Below are 25,425 nucleotides of genomic sequence, written 5' to 3'. Positions count from 1 at the left end.
TCTTCTCTAAATAATTTGTAAACTACGTGCTTGTTTAAATTTTTTTTTGTAAGAGTTATATATTCTCAATTAAACTACGTATGTATATAGTTTGATATAAGAAAGTAAGTTTGAAATGTTAGGATACTTATCATTATGAAAAGAGAAGGCATGTGTTTTGGACGATTGTTAGCAGCAGCTAATGTTTACCAAAGATTATTTGGTATGAACAAACAAATAAAATACAATAAAGTTGAATATGTTTATAAGTTCATGTTAAAGGTGGGTATATATATGTATATAGTAAGTCTTTTAAGAAATTGTAAATGAAATTTATGGGTGAACCAAAAATCTTGAGTCAGTCAAAAGTATAATTATTGTAGCAAAATTAAAGGGAAGAAAGGTCTTATAGTTTGACATAGCTGACTATTTATGGCCATGCAAAAAAAGAAAAAACCAATAACTTTCATTTTTCCGTCCAATTTTTTTTCATAAAAAATAAAAGTATTGTTTTGAGAGCAAAAAGGGGAATTCGTATTGTTTTTTCAAATAGTGTATTTTCCTTATGCCCAAAGACGAAGAGAAAACAAAAGACTACTTTTATTTTCTACATTTTTTGTGACTTTTCAACACTTCATTCCAACTATTCAACCCTACAAAATGTGGGGCTTTGTTTGATTTGAACTTTTCTTTTTCATACTTTGACTCAGAATTCCAATCTTTAGTAAAAACCACGATTAAAAAAATCTGTTATACTTAAAGAGTAACTTTAGAACATCAAATAGGGTTTTAGTTTATGAAGTTGTTCAATAAAATTAAATGTTATATACACATATAAATAAATAAATAAACAATATAGAGGCTTGGTTTTTTTTTTTATGAACTCATTTTGTCTTCCCAATAATCAATATATATACCTATGATTTTTCATTAAATCTTATATTTCAAGGTTTTAGTTTTCTATTTTTGTTTCTTTCTTGTAGTTTTCATGTCTCCTTAAATAATCATTTGAAGCCGTCTTTACAAAAGACAAACAAATTTTAACACTCTATTTGTAGTTTTTCAACTTTTCAAACTTGGGTTCAACAAAACATATATTATTGATAGATGAAAATTTCATTTATAAGCTTCATTTTGAAATACCAAAAACTAAGTTGAACAAAAAAAAAAAGAAAATACAATACGTTGCAAACATTAAAGGATTGTTACAAGTTAAAATATAACTAAGGTACATATACTATATATTATTAGAAAACAATGTGAGGAGAATTTTTATAATGTCATATGTAGAGTAGTTATGATTTTTCAGGTGTAATTGTTCATTTGAAAGACAATGAGATTGACTTCTTCAACTTCTAGTTTACAAAATAAATTTATATATCTATAAAGTAAATTTTAGTTCAAATAAGAGTAATCGATGTTATCAAGACAAACTCTTAAAAATAAAATGCAATAGGTGAGGTGGTTACACAAATCAAGTGGGTGCATTGATTATTCTAATGTATATGTGAGATGCCCGTATAAAAAGAAGAGAAACAAAATAAATAATTGCATTTACATTCTTTACAAAATAGTTTCATGATATCCAAAGTTTTGAAAAATTACAAAACACAATTTGACCCTGTAACATTCTCCCAACAGTAAATTATTAACTAAATAAGACTACAAGAGGATGATTTGAGTTTATGGTCTCTTGCAAATAATATTAACTATATTTTTCAAGAAGCAAATGATACAATTTTCTTTCAATTCAAATAGAAAATGTCAAGAGTACAAACCATTTATGAGGAAAAAAATACCTCCATGTAAACCCCTAAAACTAAAACCTTAGCTCTATTGTGATTGACAAGTCTCTCAATGATGTGGTAACTAAAATATATATATATATATATATTATTAAAAAAATAATATTTATAAGGACAGTGAAATTCATGTATTCCAATAGAAAGAAGAAAACACAATTTTTGTTCTCAAGTTTGAAAGAAGTTTCCTCCATATAATACACTCCTCAATGAGCTACTGATCTGAAATTTCAAATTCAGAAGTCATGGAAAAGCATTAGAGCGTCGTCGAGCTTCACCAGTGATGACCGCAGGAGGTTTCTGACATTCTCAAAATGATGCATTTTTTTCACGAGGGGTTTGTTGTTGTTATCTTTTGGAAGACTCAGAAGCTGGAAAATAGATGGCAAAAGCAAGAAGTCAGTATTTGAACTTGTCCACTGAGAAAGCATGAAAGGAATAGTCACCAGAATCAGATCTTCACTCCAAAACTATTATTAAAGTAAATGATAATGAAAGTACTAGTTTTGTAAGGGAACAGAGCAAAAGCGAAAATTAATCAAACTAAGACAAACGACATAGAGAATACGCTTAAAGGGGTGATTATATAAAACGGTAGGGGTGCGAGGGCAAAACAGGTTTGGAGATGGGTTTAGCATTCAGCAGTTATAATATAACCAAGCCGACCGCAAAACTATATTTATATGAAGACAGCGGATGGCTCCACTCCAGTGGCAGTTTCATTGGACTGAATAGTCTAATGCACGTGTTTGAGCCTAGGCGAACACAAATATTTTATTTTGAATGTTGACACACAGTTAACACAAATTTCCTGACACGCTTTAGTCCTCGATCCAATAATAATGAATTCGGCTCCATGGTCGAGACCAAAACCGAACATTAATAATGTTAACAGGAAACAGAGCCGAGTAAACCAGTTTATATTGGCTATGTGCACTTCAGTTAATATCCCTTCAGCAGTTTCGTGCAGTTTTCTTATTTTCATAAGTTATGACAGTTCGGTTTGAGGTTAAAACCAAGCGTAACTGAACCGATTACACCCCCAAAACAGGTTTCAACTTCAGTTCACATACAAGTATCCTGTCATGCAACCACAAAGGTGGTTTTCTAGCCATTACTGATAAAAGTTGGCAAAATCCACATTTGGCATATCCTAAAATGTTCTGCTATGGGACACCACACGAATAAGATGACAAAGGCTAAAGTAACCAGATTAGTGAAAAACATACTTGTGGTCAATATCACTGTTAAGTCTTAACCAAGGGGGTGTTTGGTGCCTAGCCTTGAAATCTCAAATCTGGCAATGTTAAGACCGGCAGGCAGTTAGGTTGATATGTGATATTTGTGATATTTATATTTTTATTCAAAGTGCTTTTGTTAATGTTTTTCAACATTAGTTGGTAGCCAGAGGTTAGTTTGCCAAGGTTGTCTTTGGAAATTGACCAATAAACCTTCTAGATTAAATTAGAAAAGAAAAAAAGGTAACTCATGAGTTTGAATAAAGTTAACTATTCAAACTCATTCGAAAGAGGGTAGGAAGCTGGACTCCTATACGCTTGTCCCAGACAAGGGATTGGACTTAGGATGTCTAACCCATCTAATCCCAACCCTGGAAACAAATACCACCAATTGCACATACGAAATAAGTAAATTTTCACATTAACCTCTTTGTTTTCTTCGATCTCATGAGCCAGTCGTAGCTGCAAGTTCAATGAAGCATGATACATCTCATCCAGAACATGTTCCCATAAGTTATATCTGTCTACTCTCCACAACAAGCATAGTGAATGTCTAGGTACTGTTAGAGCTACTTTCTGCAACAAAGATAAATTGTTTCACTATGATGCCCCAAAAACGACTAACAAGGTAACTCACTCAAGCTGCAAAAGAACATGGGTAGCCGGTGCAGGTAGAAGACGATACACAGAAAGGAAGAAATGAAGAAACAAAGACAAGATATAAGGACATTTAAATCAAAGATGTGCAGAACTGCTAATAAAACTACAACCAATCCTAATAATAAAACATATGTTACCTGATTAAATATTAACTATTCCTGTAATTATTTTTCTGGTTACATCCATGTCTGATTACACACAATTATCTTGAGTATTTAATTAATGTACTGGAAACCAATAAGTCTGATGCCATGAAGAATTGAACAAGTAATCTAGTATGATATTTTTGCTTCCTCCATGGTCACTCACTCCTTTATGTTTTTTTTATTCTATCAATGACAGTTCCGTGCTTTCTCATTGGAAAAAAGGGTATGGTATTATCTTTTACTTCATGATTTGTAAATATGTGAATTTGGATGCAAAAAACACGTGCTTACAGAGCAAAGATGTTTACCTCCATGTATAGGTACTCGTCCTTCCACAACCTATATAAAATTTTAGGTGCCTCATTCTTATCAACAAACGAACTATCGGAAATCTACAGGAAAAGAAATGGAATATCTGTCAAATAATTAACCAAAAAAACAAAATCACAAATGGCCAATTTCAAAATACTGAGTAAAAAAAGAGCAATTCCTAGTAATCTTGACAACGATTTGTAAGGGCAGAAGGGTAACCCATTATATTATTGGTTTTTTAGTTGAATTCACATGTAAATTATATATATTTCAAGATAAAATGTATACATTACACTCATCGGACAATCTTGAGTGTAACCGGCAGAAAACTCTTTACCTTTTCTGTCTCAACCAAGCCACCAGTTTTCGACAGAAATCTGAACATTCTGTAAGCATCCCTTCCATATCTTTTCAAAACAATTGATTCAACCTGTAACGAAGAGAATCCAAGTTTGTTGGCTATAGATTAATCAATCTCTGAAAGTGCAAGGGATCGGAGAAGAAATGTTTCCCTCAATGACCTTTTGTGAATTATTCTATAGGATCTATTTTGAAAGCCAGAGCCCTACTTATAAATGGTTCCCATTTTAGTGGGCTTGGTTTTTCCGATGAGTGATTTCTATGTATTCTTTCATTTTTACTCAATCAAAGTTGTTATTTAAAGAAATTAAGTACTAACTCACATCAGAGATTTCAATCTACTGATTGCAAGAAGAAATAGAATCATTTCTCAAGACTCAAGAGAACATATGTGTACTTTTCACTAGATGTATGAGAGTGAGGGAGAGACCTCATCAGTTTGAGCTTGTTCGATTATCCTCCGTAAATCTGTGCAATCACATGTTTTTAGAAAAGCTTAAACTCACTCAGAAGTGTAAAATGTAAACACATTGAGAAATCGACAGTGGTGAACATACTGATTTTATAATCATCCATCCCCGGACAACCCAATGCAGCAAGGGAAGCTTCAACCCGATCTAAGGTCATACTCCGTCCTACTTCATTCTTCATTACCTCCTCATATATGTTATCTAATGATAAAGGAACTGCAAACCATTGAAACTTTAAAACAGGACACAGAAAGGGCACACAGGTGAATCGGTGATAAAGGAAAAACATTTCTAATGGTTTCCAAATCACAAGTCGTTCTATTATATTTCTTGAGCCCTACCTTTCATGATTTAGTCTTTACAAAATGTATTAACCATGCATCCAATCGTTTTAGAAAAAAAAACAATTTCAATTATTCAAAGAATCAACCAACTCACCTTTAAAAACAAACCAAAAGAAAACATTAGAAAACAACTTGCATAAATTCGTCTATATTTATAAATATATATATAAATACTTGTATAAAGCAATCAAGCCAGCATGTTTTCACTAATATTTTATTTTTAAAAGTAGCAAGTGGTCTTCAAAAGAATCTCCAAACAATTGCTTAAATTCCAGACCCAACAGGAAAGGAAGGAAAAAATAAATGATTTGTGTAATACAATGAATGTGCATCAAGATCAAACACTTGCATAACTAAACTGTATGAGGAATCTACAGAAGCATTAGATTGTACCTGTTATCTCTGTTTTCACGATTTTTTCAGAACTTCGAGTAGCCTCCAAAATGGCACTCAAGACATTTACCACTCCATCATCGAACTGTGATCTAACATGTTCAATGCAAGCCTAGAGCCATACAAAGATATTGATCCAATTACTACTGGAATGTAGATAACAAGTACATTTCCAAAATTATCACAATGAAAAAGGAATCGATCAAAAGAAGGAAAATAAACAAAAATGTGAAGGGCAACATGGGTGACCAATTAGAACACTCAAAGAAGCTAGTTATTTCACGTTCTTGTATAACATTAGCAAGCCCATCTTGTGTCCAAAGTCAGTATTCAACCTCCAATAAATCGAGTTCTACAGTTTACACAATTCATATAGTAATATTCATTCTCTCCCCATTGTTTTTAGATTGGGGTCTTTTGTTCAATTCCTCCTCACAGGCTCAGGGTCCAATAGGTCACCCACAAGGGTTTTAGGTTCTGCTTCTATATTTGTTCTACATATTATATAAAATAATAATAATAATAATAATACCAATGTCTCTGAAAAAGTTGCACACTGAAGTCTTCCATCAATAGGCTTCAAGTGAGTAAATTGCTCATTTTTGTCATGTCCGTTTTTCTTTCCCATCAACCATCCTTAATGTGAATGAAACTAAAGAGGCGTGACATTCCTTGTAACAGTGAATGTCATATCACCTAACTAAAAGGTACAAAAATTCCTAAGATAAAATATAAAATAGTACTAACCTTATGTCTAAGACATCTTATAAACTCGTCGTAGTTGGCACGCCAAAGAATAGGACCATCTGCATCTCCAGAATCTTGTGCAATCTCTAGATCGTCGTGTTTGCGCTACAGAAAAATTATGAGCAAGACTAAACATGTTTTGACCAAGTAATTTGGTATCATATAACATTCTCATGCATACCTTCTGTCCAGAAATTTGTGAGTGATGTTCACTCTTTTCAGCTTCTGGGTTGGTATCACCCATTGAAAATCTTAGAACTTCCACTGGACGTGCTGCTTCTATAAGACGTTGTTCTAAGGTCTCTGGCACCTCAGATATCTGTAACAAATCCACTTAATAACACAAAGGTAATAGTTGACACCATATTGCACAAAAAGTTTCAGACCGACAGTTACCTTGGCAGCCTTAGCACCTCTTTTTCTAGGAGGAGGTTCTTCAACTTTGGGCGAAAGAGTTGGTTCTGGGGCTGGACAGCGTTCAACAAAATGGGCATTCAAAAGTTTAAATAGACTGTCGTGTACAACATCTGAAATTGGATGGTTTCCTAAAATGCAGAAACAATACTTCAGTAACGAAACATTTGTAATAGTTGATGTATTGAAAGCAAATAAGTGTTACAAATACTTTCTCAGTGCAAGAACCACCTTCTGGATTATGTTAATTTCTTCTCTAATGTGCTTGTTCAGTAAGTTCGGCCAAATGTATCATGGTTTTAGCCTTTAGGAAATAAAAACCAATTTTACTTTTCTAAACAAGATGAAAATGAAAGAAAAACAAGTTTAAACAAAAAGAAATATAATTGATAAATGAAACCCCAACAAAGTCAAGGGGGGATAAACATTGGCAATTGGCTAGAATCAGAGAAACAGAGTAGTTAGAGAACAGCATTGACATTCTTCCCCCTCCATAGTAATTCCACTTGTTCAAAGATATGAGCTTCTTGCTCAAACAATAAAATCTAATATTAGGACTAATAAGAATTGTAAAGAAAATTATCTATGGGATCTGTCCATCTCCCTATAATGAATCATAACGTTCCATTTAAAAATTGAAATCAATATCTGATTTGTAGACACTGAGAGAACATATCATAGTAAGCGATAAAGCAGATAGAAGAGAACAATAACATGCAAATAAAAATACCAGGTAACAAACTTGCCTGCACGTCCACTCGACTCTGCTCTTTCAACCAGTTGTTCCATTGAAAGCCTACCATTCTGTAGCAGACCCTCGAGAAGTTCTTGACACTACAAAATCAGAAACGTAAGTTGAGAAAATAACTTAACTTGAATCTGGAAATTTCTCAATAAAACATATTTTTTCATTGTGAGTAAATGAACTAACATTTTTATCTTGCCCAAGCTTCTGGGAAGCAATTGCCACAAATTTGGAAAACCTCATACGATGAAGTATATTACTAAACAATGCCAAGTATAGTGTATCATCCTTGGGTGCGTCTCCAAACTCACCTATACAAACAATTACAGAAACAGTGATAAGAAGCACAATTTGTACACAAGTGGTGTGCTTTCTGAGAATACAACTACCTCTTCAAAATCCCATTTATCCAATAATGTCCAATGTGATTCCATATAATAGCTTCCTATCAAAGCTAATAAGTTTAAAAGACGAATGGACTTTAGACAGTGTCACTGAGCATAAATAAATCCTACCAAAACACTGTTTATAATCCCAGTTATGTGGAACTCAATTCTGAAGTCCAGATACAATTTAAGATAAAAGGGTTGCTCTGTTAGCTCGTGAGTGTTCTTTTGCCAATAATTAACGAAGCATCAATTAACTTTACCAAAAAATACAAAGACCCAGAACTCTCTACCTTCTGTCACATCAGTGAAGGCTTGGACGCAATTATGTTGGATGAGAATAAGAAGGGAGTTGTTGACCTGTGATGGGGTAAGTTCTGTGAATCGTATAAGAAGTCTCAGCGTCAGAGGTCCCTTTCGAAGCAGGGTTTCACACACTTTCTGTCAATGCACAAACAATACTGATCAACAACGATAATACGTAGAAGATGAAGAAGAAGCTGATAATTTCTGAAGCGAGGATTAAAAAAGAAAAGCATACAGCGACGAGATTTCCGAAGTGTGCAGTCATAATGTGGACGGCATATTTGATGCCATACTGAGTCATCACCATATTTTCTTCTTTAAGATTGTTGTCCGTCTATGACATCCTTAAGTACCAACCAACAATTTATAGTTAATTATTCCAGAATATCAATAACAAAAGTACAGTAAGAAAAAAGACCCTTAGAAACTTCTGAAATCTCTTGCCATGTCTCGCACTTGCAAACCCACGTGAGGAAGGTCATAAACAAAGTATCAACCAAATATCTTAGAACTACGAACAACAAACACTTTGTTCAACGTTGATGTAAAAAAATAAGCAATTTCTTTCCTCAAGAAAAAGTACAAAACAACAAAAGAAAGTTTCTGATAAAGCCTACACAGAAAAGGAATATTACAGGAACGGCTATGTGATGAATGCAGTCACTGCCGTCGTTGGTACTCGCCGTCACCGTCAATGTCACCAAGGTTTCAGTGTCTCAAAATGTAACAACCCAACTCTTTAAGACTACTAACAGGGTCAATACTCACTACCTTATGCATGCATAAATTTGAAAGTAAACTTTTACAACCAAAACGAAAGAATCAAACCACTCATAAAGTAAAGAATTTCAACTAAATATAATTTCAAATAACATAAAACCTGAGTTCGGGGTACCCCTAGAAATCATAGACCAAAAGCTGGAAAATTTTAGAAATGTTTAATTGCGAAGTGACTAGAACCCTCCGAGTTCAATCATTTAAAACAAACCACAAGTACTTTATGTGAGACAAAGAATAGATGCGTATGTGACACACAATTTGGCATATTTGTTTTTAGGTTGACCTTTTTATAAGAAAAAAGATAAGGAACTCATCTAATATTTCCTAATCCAAAAATAAGCAGTATGTTTAAAAAGCTCATTGCCCCAATTCAAAACTAAAGGGACAAAAATAATAATAGCAAATAAATAACAACCGTAGAGTCCTCACACAGTCTTGCAAAATATAGCCCACTTGAATATCTTCAACAATTTAACAAAGAGATTCTTCATTGATCTTCATATTTCTCTCTTTAATCTTCTTCCTCTTTTATCTGTGGACTTTACTACTTCTGAAAAGGACTGTATGTTTTGCCATTTTCGTATGGGCCATCCCAATTTTCAATATATGAAACATTTATTTCCTCATCTCATCTCTTCTCTAATGTTGATGTCTCTACCTTATCTTGATGTGTGTATTCATCCAAAACAGCATCGGACCTCCTTTCCCTCCCAACCATACAAACCAACCTAACCTTTCACTCCTATCCATAGCGATGTATGGGGAACATCCAAGGTTACTACTGCCTCTGGAAAAGGGTGGTTTGTGACATTCATTGATGACCATACCCATCTTACCTGGATCTTTCTCATCTTTGACATATCTGAGGTCACCTCCACTTTTTAGGACTTCTTTCACACCGTCGAACCGCAGTTCAATGCAAAAATTGCAATTCTACAAAGTGACAATGGTCATGAATTTCAAAACTATTCCTTTGAGTCTCTGCCATCCAAAGGGATTGTTCATCAAAGCTCCTATGCTTACACACCCCAGCAAAATCGGGTTGTCGAGAGAAAGAACCATCACCTTCTGGAATGGCTGAGAATGGCAAGTCTAATACAATTGTTCTTCAAAAAATGGGACAAAAAGGCAGTGTTGAAAACGTTGATGAGATTGAGGTCATGGCAAAAACGACAGGTGATGAGGCTAAACCGAATCATTCAGGTAATTTAGATGAGAATGATTCTTCTCTTGAAATCCTTATTGTGCTAAGAAAAGGTATCAGGTCTTGCACGAAACACTTTATCTATAACTATGTTTCCTATCAGATCTTATCACCATAGTTCAGAGCCTTTATAGCCAGCCTTGACTCTACCATGATACCTAAAAATATCCACTTGCTTTAGAGTTCCTTGAGTGGAAAACTGCAATTATGGAAGAGATGAGAGCTCTTGAAAAGCACAAGAGCTACAAGATCTATAATCTCCCTAAGGGGCATAAAACCGTGGGATGTAAATGGGTGTTTACACTCAAGTACAAGACAGATGGAACTCTTGACAGATACAAAACCAAATTAGTTGCAAAAGGGTTTATTCAGACGTATGGAGTTGATTACTCTTAAACTTTTTCCTCAGTTGCAAAACTAAACACCGTTGGAGTCCTATTATCAGTTGATGAGAATAAAGACTGGTCCCTATATCAACTTGAATGGAGACTTAGTAGACGAAATCTATATGAGCCCCCCTCCAGGATTTGAAGCCTAGTTTGATCATTAGGTTTGCAAATTTCAAAAATCCTTGTATGGTTTAAAACAGTCACCAGGAGCATGGTTTGATAGGTTTACTTCCTTTTTCAAGTCTCAAGGGTACAATCATGAGCACTTTGATCACACTTTGTTTACGAAAGTCTCCAAGGCTGGGAAGATCGCCCGTGTTGATTGTCTATGTTGATGACATTGTATTATCTGGGGATGACGCTGTTGAGATCATCCAACTAAAAAAGAAGATGGGTAATGAGTTTGAAATTAAAGACTTGGAAAATCTAAAGTATTTCCTTAGGATGGAGGTAGCTAGATCAAAAGATGGTATCGTTGCATCTCAAAGAAAGTATACAGTTGATTTGTTGATTGAAACATGCATGCTAGGATGTAGTCCTGCTCATACCCCTATTGAGTTCAACTGTAAACTGAGAAATTCAAGTGATAAAGTTCCAATTGACAAAAAAATATCAGAACCTTGTGGAAGAGTTGATTTATTTGTTTCGCACTAGATCAGATATATCCTATGTTGTGAGTATAGTTAGCCAGTTCATGCAAGTCCCCTATGAGGAACACATGGCGACTGTTAATAGAATTCTGAGGTACTTGAAAACAACTGTCCAGGAAGCCCGACATGTACCTGGTGGCACCCAATAATATAGCAGGGAACCCAGTGGCACCCGAAAACATAACAATGTTAGGAGGGCAAATCGTCACCTACTTACTTAACATTCAAGTTAATACTAGCTGGTCCACGTCATAGTCATATAGGTAAATGCAAATAGCATCACTTGTAATCTTAATTGGTAACATCCCAAACAACAAACAACTCTAAAGTTGAAATACTTGCCGAAATTCCCGCCGAAACTGGTCTCAAACCTCTCAAATCACCAATGTACCCAAAAAAATGGATGAAGACAAATTTAATACAAACGGATGTTAACCAACCAAACCCAGTTTCGGATGTTAACCAACCAAACCCAAAAGTTAATGGGCATTCAAGGTATTCAACTAAAATTGTAGAAAAGCACGAAAATCTTACCCAAACTAAATTTTCGGTGAGATACGGCGGTAACCGACAGGTGAACGGGAAATTCCGACGGCAGCGACGAGCAACTCCGGCACGAAAGAAGGAAGGTAGCGACTTGCTGGTTGTGGCCGGCAGCTGGCGTAACTGAGGAGGGAAGAGAATGGGTGGTCTGCGCGGAAGGGAGAGTGGAGGAAGAAGTGTGAGTTTAATCTTTTTTCTCTCCTTTTCTTTAAACCCTATTTATATATACCGGAATTCACAAACCTGCAACGCCTACAACTTTCTTTCTTTAAATTTTTCCTTTTCTTTCTTTTGAAATTATATACAGAAGAATTGTTATAAAGAAAAAAATATTTACAAAATATAATTTTAAAAAATTCAAATGAACTCTAAACTTTTTTATTTTTCTTTTGATGATTTCGTTAGAGTTGGTATATAGTTCGAATTTTTTTTAGTTATAATTGAAAATATCACTTTAACATTAATGAGTAAATAAGTAATATTATTGTGCATATACTTTTTTCACCTTAAATTTTTAACATTTGAATTTAACAAAACCCTTAATGTTTTCATTGAATTTTTTTATGTGTGTAAATGCAACCAATATATATACATAGTATTGTTTGATCTCAAAACCTTTTATTAATTGTTGTTGTATAATTGAATAGCAGTGAAAACTAGGAAAACAAATTCAATTCAATTAATAATGCATAATGCACAAGCTCAAATTTAACTTACAATGTTATAGAATTAATAGTGAACTTTAAAATGTCCAAAATTCTATAAGTTGTTTTAATTTAAAGTTTGGATTTTATATACAAATATTAATTATAAAAAGAAAATAGAAACATAAGGAAGAACAAATATTATATTGTGATAATATTTTAAGTAACTTTGTTAAATGATAAACAATAAACAAATATGAAATGTAGGGTTGCCGTTTCAATTGCAACAACTTTTGGCACCTATAAAACTTTTCCATTTTTTGTTTTATATTTTCCAACTTCCTTTAAAATCTTAGGTATTTTAAAATTTTTCAAATCTTCTATTAGCATGTTCACTACTAAACCTACAAATTTATCGTAATGTATTAGTGACCATACAATAATTTAAATAGAAATTAAACAAATCGTAGTAAATATAAAAATTGTTTAATACATGTTTTTTTATTAAAATATTAATGACTGACATAGTACAAATGCATGTTCACCGTCAATTCTACAAATTTACCACAAATGTATTAGTAATAATAGTTTAGACATAATTTTTTATTAAAAAAAAATTTAAAAATTTACTCACCACATGCATAGCACTCTTATAAGAAATACAAATGCTACAATAGATACATTACTTTCTTGGACATGACTGATGGAATTTGAAAAGTGTAATAAATAATACTTGTCATAATATCATATATGTAACCATTATCTTAATTTTTTTTAAAAAAAAAGAAGGTTAACTTCCAAACTTATTTATATTCTCAAATTTTGAAAATAAACCATAAACCCATAATCATAAATGTCCACAAACCACACCGTGATAGATATTTAAATGTTAACCTTTTAAGTAAACAATACTAATTAATTAGCGTAGGATTAGAAATGTCCACATATCCTCTTCTCTCTCTGTGAACGTTTTTTTTTTTATTTAAATAAATAACATCAATTAGTGAAGGATTAGTTTAAAGATTAAACAGTAGGAATTTATTTGGATAAAATAGCCTAAAAATAATTATTGTCGTAAGCTCATTCACCAAATGAACTCTGTTTCTATTCATTGTAAACTCAATGCTGGTTTCTGTGGATGGATAACAGGTGTGTACGGCCCCTCATCTTATAAACGTAGAGACCAATTCTGGATGGAGCTTTCTAGCCTATATGGCTTGTGCAACGATAACTGGTGCGTAGGGGGTGACTTCAATGTAGTCAGATGGTTGAATGAGAAGAGCTCCGGCACTCGCCCGACTAGAAGTATGCTTCGTTTTAACAACCTGATTGAGGAATTGGACCTGGTGGATATTCCCTTCCGAAACGGAAGGTTCTCTTGGTCCCGATCAGGGGTCAGGCCCGCTGCTTCAAAGCTCGACAGATTCCTTCTTTCCAAGCCTTGGATGGAGTTCTTTAGAGAAGTAAGTGTGGAAAGACTTCCTCGTACCACATCGGATCACTTTCCGATAATTTTAAAAATGGGGGCTCATTCCTGGGGTCCCACACCTTTTAGATTTGAAAATGCTTGGCTGGATCATCATCTTTTCTTTAAAAATGTTGAGAACTGGTGGGGCAGTTTGGTGGCTGATGGCTGGCCTATATTCTCTTTCATGGAAAAGCTAAAAGGTCTGAAAGCCATACTAAAAAGTTGGAATAAGGAGACTTTTGGTAATATTTTCTCCCAAAAACAGGTGCTGATTGATAAGATTAACTCTTTTGACTCACTTGAAGAGTCAAGCTGTCTCAACGAGGCAAATGTGAAGGAAAGAGAAAACTGTAGAGGGGCTCTGCTTGATTTGATTGTGAAAGAGCAGAAGTTGTGGATTCAGAAGTCGAAGCTTCATTGGCTTAGGGAGGGGGAGGAAAACTCAAGCTTCTTTCACAGATGGGTTTCGGCTCGCAAAAGTAAGAGTATTATTTCCTCCTTGGTTAGTATTGATGGGAAGACTCTTGTCACAGAGAAGGAGATTGTGGATGAGATCCTTAGCTTCTTTTCAATGTTATATGGCACAAGGGTCTCCTCGCCGTTTATTTGCGACGGTCTTAATTGGAGAGGCCTTAGCTTACAGGATTCGAATTTACTTGAGGCTCCTTTTACCGAAAAAGAAATTAGAGAAGCTGTTTTTGATATTGGGTTGTCTCAAGTCCCCTGGCCCTGATGGCATGACTGGAGAGTTTTATAAAAAATCATGGAACATTCTGAAGCCCGACCTCGTAAGGGTGTTCCAAGATTTTTTTAAAAACGGAGTTATTAATAGAAGATGTAACGAGACTTATATTTGCCTCATCCCCAAAAAGAAAGAGGCGGGCCGTGTCAGTGACTTCAGACCAATTAGCTTGATTACCTCCTTGTATAAAATTATCTCCAAGGTGCTTGCTTCAAGGCTTAAAAAAGTTCTTCCATCGATAATTAATGACTCTCAAATGGCTTTTGTGGAGGGAAGGCAAATCCTTGATGCTATCTTAACTGCTTCCGAGGCTGTTGACGAATGGTCTTTAAGAGGCAGAAAAGGCGTGCTTTTGAAGCTCGACCTGGAGAAAGCTTATGATAAGGTGGATTGGTCTTTTCTTGATATGATCATGAAACTTAAAGGCTTTGGTAAGAGATGGAGGAAATGGATTTGGGGATGCTTGTCGACAACTAATTTCTCCATAATTGTCAATGGGAGGCCTAGAGGAAAAATTATTGCTAAAAGGGGCATTCGTCAAGGTGATCCTCTTGCTCCTTTTCTTTTTACGATTGTGGGAGATGCTCTTAGTTGCCTTATCCACTACTGTAATGAGAAAAGGAGTTTAAGAGGCTTTCATTTTGAGAACCTGACAGAAGATTTAACCCATCTTCAGTACGCAGACGACACGCTTCTTTTCTCTTCCTGGGAGGATGGAAATCTGGAGAACTGGTGGAAGGTGGTTAATATCTTCCTTATGGGAGCCGGTCTTTCCCTTAACAAAGCTAAAACATCCCTGATTGGTATTAACCTTAGCAATGATGACTTAGCTCCTTTTAGTGAATCTACGGGATGCTTGGTTGATAATCTTCCCTTTAAATATTTGGGCTTCTCTATTGGAAGGGGTCATAATAGAAAAGAGATGTGGAACAATCTTGAAGAGAGATTCAGACACAAACTTGATAGGTGGAGGAATGTATCCCTCTCCAAAGGGGGTAGACTAACTCTGGTGCAATCAGTTCTCAACAGCCTCCCTTGTTATCTCTTCTCCCTTGCTCAAGCTCCAGTTGGCATTATTAATAGATTGGAACAGATGATCAGGAAGTTTGTTTGGACAGGTGGATCTACGAATCCAATTGCTCATCTCGTCAACTGGGAATGCACTTCCGCCCCAACTTGTTACGGTGGTCTTGGGATTGGCTCTTTTAGGCAAAAGAATATTGCTCTTCTCACTAAGTGGTTATGGAGGTTTAGCAAGGAAGAAACCTCTTTATGGAGGCGATTAATTGTGGCCATCTATGGTTTAGATGAGAATGGGTGGTCTACCAAAAATCCAAACAGGGGAAAATCTCATAGATTATGGGCTGGTATTTTAAAGCATAAGGAGATATTCTTCAATTTTTCTGCTTTTGTTTTGGGAGAAGGAACAAAAATCAAATTTTGGAAGGATAAATGGTGTGTCGCGGAAACACTTGCAGAAAAATTCCCTAACTTATTCTCTTTGGCGCTGAATAAGGAAGCTTATGTGGCTGATTGCTGGTGTACTGCTACTCATTCTTGGAATTTGGGCCTTAGAAGAAATATGCTCGACAACGAGATTGCCAATGCAGCCTCAGCTTTAGAAATTCTCCACTCGTGGGCCCCCACTGAAAGGAATGATAGTCTTAAATGGATTCCTAACATAAATGGCAACTTCACTACAAAATCTACTTTTCTTAACTTAACTAAGAGATCTCCCAACATTGTCGTTCCCTTGATTCGTCAGATTTGGAAGAATAAAATCCCGAAGAAGGTGAAGTTTTTCTTATGGTCGCTTGCTTACAGAAGCCTCAACACCCATGAGAAACTACAAAAAAAATTCGAAACACTTTGCTTAGCCCCTCGATGTGTTGCCTATGCGCTAAAGATGAGGAAACATTGGATCATTTATTTCTACATTGTCCCTTCACAAGAAAAGCTTGGTACACTCTGTTTGGTATTTTCGATTTGGAGCTTTGCCTTCCTAGCAAGATTGATAGATGGATGATTGAAGGTCTTAACTTTAGAGGTTACAGCCCTAAAGGAAACATCTTATGGAAATGCGCGACGCGTTCCCTTTTGTGGAGCATTTGGAAAGAAAGGAATAGCAGAATCTTTGACGATAGATTTAATTCTTTTGATTCTTTTTGGACTGTGGTTCAACACACAGCCTCTTGGTGGAGTACGAATTACACCAAACACTTTTGTAATTATAGCCTTTCTATGATTTTCAACAATTGGAAGGCCATTATGTCTTAGTTCCTTAGCTTCTTCCGGGGAGGGCCCTCTCATCCCTCGCCCTTAGGTTGTTCTGTTTTGTTATATGAATATACTTGTCTCTTATAAAAAAAAAAGATAAAGATATGTATATACACACATATAATAACTTGTTTAAAATACAGGTACATTTAGTCTCATGTTTTAAATTGGTCGGTTTAGTCCGATTTCAATAATAAGTTTAAAAAGTACTTAAAGTATTATTAAATTTTAATTTGACGGAGTGTTGAAGTGTCTCCCTTTTCTTCTCTCTTTTTCTTCCATAAAAAATATTAGAGGTGAGCATGATAGAATCGAACCGACTAGCCAAACCGAAGTCGACGGGTTAGAAAATGAGAGGGTACGATTGTGGACGGTTTCGAAAAGTTTCAAGTTGAGAATTTTCAAAAAGTATTTATAAGTGTGTTAAACCAACCTAGTGACTCTTACTCATTGGTGTCGAGGTCAGTTTGAACATTTAGTATATTGACTATGGTTGGTTCGAGATCAATAAAACCAAGTTTGGTCAACCGATGATCACCCTTTGAGAGATAAAGAGAAATTTAAAAGAATTAGTTTTGATCCAACTCATCGTGACACTTCAACACTTTTCAATTTTTTATTCAAAATTAATATTAAAAAGATATTAACCGATTACTAATATTTGTCAAAAACTTGATTTTGGAGATTATAAAAAAGTGTATAGACATACAACATGGTCGACAACTATAGAAGATAAAACTAATGCCTAAATCATCTATTTAATGCGCAAAGTTCGGTTAATTACGGAAAGTCCTCCGGACTACTTCCATATGGATAGTCCTACGGATAAATCACGTGGACCTTTCTTTGGCACTCCGGACGGAGGCGCAATTCAACTCATATTACATTGAGCCTCTGAATTTCATGCGCTTCTCAAATTCCCTAATGGATAGTCCTTCGGACCAGTCTTATGGCGCCTTAACAATCTGGAGCTTGATTTTTCTTCTTCGCAAATTCTCTAATGGCAATATGCGCCTAACGGAGCGGGTCGCCTCGTGGTCGAGTTTACTTTCTCAGTCTCCTTTCTAGTAATTCAGTAGTTTTTGTTAAAGGAAAAATCAAACATGATTTGGTTCTAATAAAACGATGTGGTAAGACGAAAAAAATCAATGGTAAGAATTGTAACTATTTTTTTTAAAAGTGATGATAAAATGGAAAAGTAAAAGTTATCTAATTTTTACATTTAATAAAGTAAAAGATAGAGATTTCAGTATAGTAGAGATAAAAGAAGTAGGAATATATTTAAACCTTTTTCCTTTTATTAAGTCTCCATAGCCATCAAACTAAATTTAAATTCCCCTCATAACTCAATTTTATTTAATCATCTATCAAAATCAAATAAAATTTTTACTTATCATTTCAATTGAATTCACAATCAACAATTAATTAATTCCTAACTCAAAATTTCAAATCTTTTATAACATAGTAAAGTGAATTACGTTAACAAATCACAATTTTAGTCTCCAAAATTTTAAAATACATTTAAACACTTAACATGTGAATGGACGACATATATATAAATATGCATGCAAATCTTTAACTAGATAGCTTTTTTATACTAACATTTGAACTAAACAGGATGACAAATTTATTGAAATTAACACAATTACTAGACTCTCTCATAAATAGATATAATTTTTCTAATATGATCACAATAAGAAGCTCTACATAACAACACACTATCATCCACATAAATAAGTGGTGTATCCTAGCTAGAATACTCCCTTGAAATTTTACACCCCATCATGTTCCCATTTACAACTTCCACATAAATTAGCCACGACAAACACTTAGCAAAAAAGAACGAAAAGATATATGGAGATAAAGGATCACCTTGTTTGAGCTCCTTTCGAAGAAGAAACCTATACAAGCATTTTCATTGTCCAAAATCGAAAAGCTAACTGTGTGGAGACCCAATCAAAATATTGTTCTAACTTGAGTCGTTGTCAATCATGTTATTACGAGATCAAAGTGAGTTGGCTTAGTATAACCTTTATTTCCATTATGATAGTAGTATATGACCAACATCAAATAAATTTAGCATAATATAATAGATATTCTTGGCAATGCCCATGTGGAAAAAATAGAAAAAAAATATAGTTTGACTATAAATTTGACAAGTTGTATCAATTTTGATCATAAAGTTACAATTCCGTAAATTTAAAATGGTTGAAACCAAAAGTGTATGGTTAATTTTTTTAGTACAACGAACAGTGATAATTCAATAACAAAGTAAATCATAGCGAATTACAACATAACATACTCACGAAGATGGTTTTCAAGTTGCACGGTAAAATAACGACATGTGTAAGTATAGTTAAAACTGATAGAATAGAGTATTAAAATTGTTAACATATGTCAAGTTGAAGGTAAAAGGTAAGCTGTTTATATATGTGTGTGTATAAAAAAGTTGAGACTGAAAATTACAAGACAGCTTTAAAAAAGTCAGCAACATATTCATATGAAAAACTTTAAATATTTTTAGCGTTGAATAACTCAAACACTGTGAGACCCACATGCATCAAATCAAGGGGACAAATATATGTATGAAAAGTGAAATTCATATTCATACAGTGACTGTTGGATGGATTTCCTTTCACAAATTACTCTTTTCTTTGTACGTGATAACTTTTAAATTAGAAAGAAGATTAGATTAGAATTATAAACTTTTCGGTTGTTAGAATATTAGGTATATCAGTTGAGCTATGTTCAATTTGACTTCATTAATTATAGTCTTTAGTAGAATAAATATTTTATTAAGTTAAATGAAAATTTTCTAACTAGAATTTCTTCGTAGAGTATAACCATTCAGTTTTATCAAACTGAATATGGTGACTAAATGACTAACATCCATCTTATAACGATTGGTTATTGACATTGCACCATTTATATAAAGGGATATTTGGAAATTTAACAATTAAATTCAAAATAATTAAGTATATAGCAACATTTTTTAAAAATTGCAAATATAGCACAATTTGTCAAATTCTACAAATGATAGAGTCTATCACTGATAGACCATATTATAAAAATTGGTCTATCACCGATAAATCATACGAGTCTATCAATGATACAAGTCTATCAGCGATAGTCTTGCTATATTTACAATTTTTTAAAATGTTGTTATATCTTTAATTATTGTTTCTCAAATGGTCATCCATTACAATTATCCTTCTATAAATCCTTCTTTATTACTATATTGTAGCACAAGAATTTCTTCGAAAGGGCTTAATTTATTAGTAGAAATTATTCTACTGTATACCAACTTTCATAGTAGCGGTGATCAAGGATTGCTAATTCATTTTTATAAATGTTAGTCTGCATTAATTTGAACTGATAAAGGTATACATTTAAATTACATTTAAATCACATCAACTTTTTTTTTTGTTAGTGTTTCAATTTACACAATTTCTTAAGATTTCGTTTTAGAAAATCTTGCATAAAATTAATAATTCTATCAATTGAAATCCTCAACTTTCATAAAATGAATTAATTTGGATTTCTAGTCGGAGTATCCTTCAAAATTTGGTACATCCATCTAGTTAAATCATCCCTTTTCTAAAACCTATAATTGAAGAAATCTATACATGTGGAAGATTTTAAGGCAATTATAATGAAAAGAATAAATGGATTTGATTTTATTATAAAAGTTTAGTGGTTGAATTGAGTTAATTAAATAAAAATTTCATGCAATATTGGTTGAATTACAAAATCTAGAAGTATGTGTAGAATTGATCAAACTAAAAGCTTGGGTTGTTATTTATATATTTATTTTTGCAAAGTGATCACTTTGCATAAATATATATATAACTATGAGATACATGTGAAGATGAGCCTTCAATTGAAAACCCTATTTAATATTATGGATCCTTTTCACAATTGTTCTCTTAAAACTTCAAAAATTGGTCACTTGCTCATCCTAAAAATTCACATTCAATTCATAAACAGTTTTGTTTTTATTATTTTCTATAAAAAAAAAAAATTTACTTTTTCACTTTTCCTGATAAAAGTTATGTTAGAACAAAATCAAGATTAATATTCTCGTAAAAGTTTTTTCGAGAAAACAAATCAAAGGAATAACATTGAAAAAACAAAAACAAAGACAAATAAACTTTAGGGAAAAAAATAGTTTACTCACAAAGAAATAGTTTATAAATCAAATGGGTTGTTATACCAACTTTGCCTATATGCATTATTCGTACATTTTGTGACGATACTAGAAGAGTACTGTCAAAACTTCATACCATACTAGATAAAAAGTGAAGATCACGATTATATATAATAAAGATGAACACATCAATAGTTGACATAAACTTTTATCAATTCCAAATATTCAACAACTTATGTCGAGAGTGGACAATATCGATATAATACTATATAAACTATATAAAAATACCAATTTATCTCTAATAACTCATATTTTTTGGTGGGTTTCAAAATAAAATAACATAAAGTCTAAAGCTTTAACCTATCTGCCTTTAGTTTGGTATTGGTAAAGAACATAATGATAATTGATTCCCATGATATTGAAATATTGAGAAAGGTAAGCACAATAAAGAAGAAGAGAAGGAGGGAAAAGGAATAGGAATATGTCATTTTCTAAAATGTACAAATTGCTAAGTTTCTTCCCTGCAATATTAGCTGTTTGATTACAACTTATATCTGTCTTTACAAAACAAATAGCATCATCTCCCTTTATACCAATTTTAATGCTCTCTACATTATCTTTCTCTTTAATTTGTGTCTTTTTCTTTTTGTCCTCATTATAACCATCAAACTTTTAAGTTTTGATTAACCAACAATTGAATGCAATGAAGGACAAATGTCGCGTTCTCATTGCCTGTCGTGTCCAAAAAGTCAAGACGATAGGAGCTCTAGATCAACCCGTTGGAAGGTATCATTAGATTCTTCAAAAGATAATTAAGATAGTTAAATATTTGAGATTAAAAAACAATTTCTTTTATATTTTAATTCGAAATAAGTATTTTTTTCTAGGCACAAGTTTTTTTTTTTTTTTTTTATGTTAGTGTTCAACATATGCAGAGTAAGGAATTCAAATCTTAAACGTCTTGGTCAAGAATATATGTTTAAACTAAATGAGTTATATATATACATTCTGGGAGATACGAAACTTACTTTTAGTTTTGCGTGTAAAATAAAGTAAAGGGTTAGTAGTTTTATAAAAGTAAAGAAAGGGCATTATTGGTTATGAAATTTGGGTAATAATTAAATTAGTCCAAACACACTGAAAACATGAGCACACAAGGAATAACAGATAAAAGGTAATAAGCTAGTGGGACAAAAACTAAACTAAACCCCACTTGCCTATCTTTTCTTCTATAAATAACCTACAAAAAGACTATGCTAATTAAGACAACCAAAGTTTAATTTCTGATACATACATACATATATATAATCTAACAAGTTCTCTTTTCTTCAATTTCTTCTTCTTCACCTTCTTCCATAGTTTGAGAGTATGAATCTTTGGTGCAGGTGGAGAGTTCCAAAGGGATCGCATTGATCCAATGTTTGTCTTGTCTTATCAATGATATGTTGGAGTTGATTCTCGATCAATTATTGGATCGTGCGATCCCTTAGGAATCTTCCATTAGTAGCTAGCTCTAATAATCCTCGTGTTATCCTAATTTTTGATGAATTTCTCCAGGTACGTGGAAGACTCGTGTGTGTTTCTTACTTTCCTTCATTTATATATTGTTTTTCCTTTTTTCTTTCTTTGGTTAAGAAATGAAAGTTTGGAATTGTATTATTTAGTTGTATAAGCTCATTAATCATCATATCTATCTACAAAAGAGCCATCTGATCATCCCTTATGTTTCTGTTCTCTTTAATCTCATCCACTCTCTTATATGCCTTTTACGTATACAATTTGGATTGCCTTCAAATTTTAAACTTCATATCCTTCAAATAAAAACGTTTTTATGGATAGTTAAAAAGCATGTTTTATAATCATTTTGGACATAATAAAACTAAAAAAACCCTTAAATTTTATCTTACTAACGCATACAAATGAATTAGACAACATGTTACCGATTAGCTCCATTCACGTCTTTTTGCAGTCCCTGTGTGCATTCTTTACGAGACAAAATTAAGTGCGAAAGGAAATAAAGAACACACAACTATATTATATAAAAATACCATGTGGGATTTTTTTAAAAAAATAGATAATTTATTTTTGTGAGAAGTGATAGAGAAGCAACGTGAAAATGACTGAGAGGTGTAGTTTTAATCTTCGTAAAAAATATAAAACAGGAGTTTTGTTAGGCTAACACATTTATCTCTTCTATACAATTTTCTTTTTTTAAAAAAAAACAACCATTCAACTTTCAAAATATTTAGAGAAATAATTAGTGTGAATTAGTATTTGAGTGGATAGTATGTTTAACTCAATAATATTTGGGATAAGGATTCAAAATCTAACAGAAGTTGTAATCACCGTGCAGTTTGTTCTTTTTAATTAAATTTTGAGTGTGTGAATTTGATTGTATATGATCTATATTTCAAATAATAATTGGATAAATATTTGGGAAAAGGCACCTTTTTGTTCGGCCCGGGTCTGAGTCATATGGGCCCGTATACTTAGACGGACTAGGGCCAAGCCCAAAATTTTCATCGAGTGGCCTTTCATTCTCTTAGCCCACTTACCTTCTTTGGTGTTTGAAAGATTTAGACGAAAGAGACTATGATTTTTTACAAATATCTTAAAAGGTTTGATTTATTTTATTAATTAGGAATTCGTATAACTTTTGCACAATACTAATCTCTTAATTATTATTAATTATATATTATATTTATAATTTTATTTCAATTATTTTCTTTTTCAGGGTAATTTCAATTTGTCATGATTTTCGTAACTTTTCTTACATAAATTTGTATCTTTATTATGGTAAAAAATTGAAAATATTGTTTTAATGAAGTATAACATAAAATTTTTTATAATATTAAATTTTATGTTACATAATTATAAACGTTAACAATCTTTCATTTTTATCATGTGAACAATCTGAAAAATTTTATCTGTCGTCAGCAGTCCTTACACATATATATCACATTATATATACAATATGACATATATAATTATGTTCAGTAAGAATTTTGAATTTATATATGTTATTTACTATATATACAATAATACCTTATACATAATTCCTACCGAATTTGCATTTAAAATATTTGTTTATATAGTAAATATTACTAAAACAGCAGTACACGACATGATTATACATACATATTTTTCCTTTATTAATGTATTTAATTACATTATACTTTAATATATCCGCAATCTATTTGATTACATTATACTTCAATATATATATGCAATCTATAATAGTTATGTTCCGTGTTTTAGTATATATATACCTCATATTATATACAACAATACTATACATTCAAAACTAGATTTTCGTTTGTTTGCCTATTTAATCGAATATCTAAAATATACCTAATATATCGTTTTCGTAGAAGGAAATAATGAAAGATTTTTCACTTCTTTCCAAAACTGTATTTCATGATTTTTTCCATTTAGATATTTGTTATAAATAAATTAAATAATATAAATTGATATTAAATTAATTTGAGCCCACTTCTTTTCAAAGTTATATCACACGATTTTTTTTCATTTAGATATTTGTTATAAATCAATTAAATAATAGAATATTAAAGTAATTTGAGTCATACATTTGTGTAATATACTGGCTCATTTATTAGTAATTTGGGTATTTCGTGTAATATCATATAGCAATTTAAACTATATAAGTTAAAAGACCCTTTGTTTTTAAAATAATAAATTTTTACCTTCAAATCAGACAAATTCTACCATCAACTTTTAATTACCGTTATAGATATTGTTACTATAACAGTACAATAATCATGAGTTTGACATGTTTATTGTTATCTTTAGTTACAGTTACCATTGAGTTAGCAATGGTAACGATAACGATAATAATAGCAGATTTATACTTCTAGGTACACTCAATACAAAGCAAACTAATTATGTTTGTGATATAGTTGATATTTATCCCATCTATGTAACTCATTTTGATTACACCAAATTTCATTACGGTTTGGTAAACATGGACCAATACAAAAAAGTAGAAAACACATGCCTCTTTTAAGATATGTTCAATTATTCTTGTGTATTCTATCAAATTTTCCAATCATATAGTTTGTCACATGACAAAGTTTTCTTACTTTTTTTTCATGTAAATATTTTATGTTTTATGTGTATGTAAGTAACGGGATGAAATGCATAAATAATGCACCTAAGTATCGCCTTTTGAAATATAATATAGTTAATGCTATCAAATTGATTGATTACATTTCTAAATAATATAGGCATGACCATTATGATTTGGATATACAACTTCGTT

The 25,425-nt window shown here is 32.6% G+C and overlaps 1 protein-coding gene across 3 annotated transcripts; it reads right to left on the bottom strand.

Annotated features, from left to right (window-relative positions):
* Window positions 1-1,693: 1,693 nt before the first annotated feature.
* On the bottom strand, window positions 1,694-12,119 carry LOC101211588 (DNA-directed RNA polymerase III subunit RPC3). Of its 3 annotated transcripts, none has more exons than XM_031883295.1 (15): window positions 11,860-12,119; window positions 8,538-8,636; window positions 8,290-8,437; window positions 7,797-7,921; window positions 7,612-7,699; window positions 6,848-6,996; window positions 6,633-6,770; window positions 6,452-6,556; window positions 5,705-5,816; window positions 5,055-5,183; window positions 4,928-4,965; window positions 4,475-4,567; window positions 4,134-4,217; window positions 3,446-3,595; window positions 1,694-2,152 (listed from the first exon to the last, which is right to left on the bottom strand). In XM_031883295.1, exons 2-15 carry the CDS (start codon window positions 8,607-8,609, stop codon window positions 2,018-2,020), a joined length of 1,566 nt encoding a protein of 521 aa, XP_031739155.1. In that variant the 5' UTR covers window positions 8,610-8,636; window positions 11,860-12,119; the 3' UTR covers window positions 1,694-2,017. The 3 variants fall into 3 exon arrangements, with proteins under 3 accessions (XP_031739155.1, XP_011651154.1, XP_011651155.1); XM_011652852.2 differs by having other exon boundaries at window positions 8,538-8,646; window positions 11,860-12,118; XM_011652853.2 differs by lacking the exon at window positions 11,860-12,119 and having other exon boundaries at window positions 8,290-8,457; window positions 8,538-8,646.
* Between the last annotated feature and the right edge of the window lie 13,306 nt (window positions 12,120-25,425).

This window comes from Cucumis sativus, chromosome 3 (genome assembly GCF_000004075.3).
Source record: "Cucumis sativus cultivar 9930 chromosome 3, Cucumber_9930_V3, whole genome shotgun sequence".
Taxonomy (NCBI): Eukaryota; Viridiplantae; Streptophyta; class Magnoliopsida; order Cucurbitales; family Cucurbitaceae; genus Cucumis; species Cucumis sativus.
Note: the sequence above shows the minus strand (reverse complement) of the source record. Positions and strands in the feature narration are given on the sequence as shown.

What these genes read in the sequence shown, in the direction of transcription:
- LOC101211588 (XM_031883295.1), bottom strand. Translation starts at nt 8,609, where the DNA reads ATGGTGATGACTCAGTATGGCATCAAATATGCCGTCCACATTATGACT. An exon ending in ACTTCGGAAATCTCGTCGCT is followed by an intron (nt 8,438 to 8,537) that starts GTATGCTTTTCT and finishes GTGCATTGACAG; the next exon opens with AAAGTGTGTGAAACCCTGCT. An exon ending in AGCTTGGGCAAGATAAAAAT is followed by an intron (nt 7,700 to 7,796) that starts GTTAGTTCATTT and finishes CTGATTTTGTAG; the next exon opens with TGTCAAGAACTTCTCGAGGG.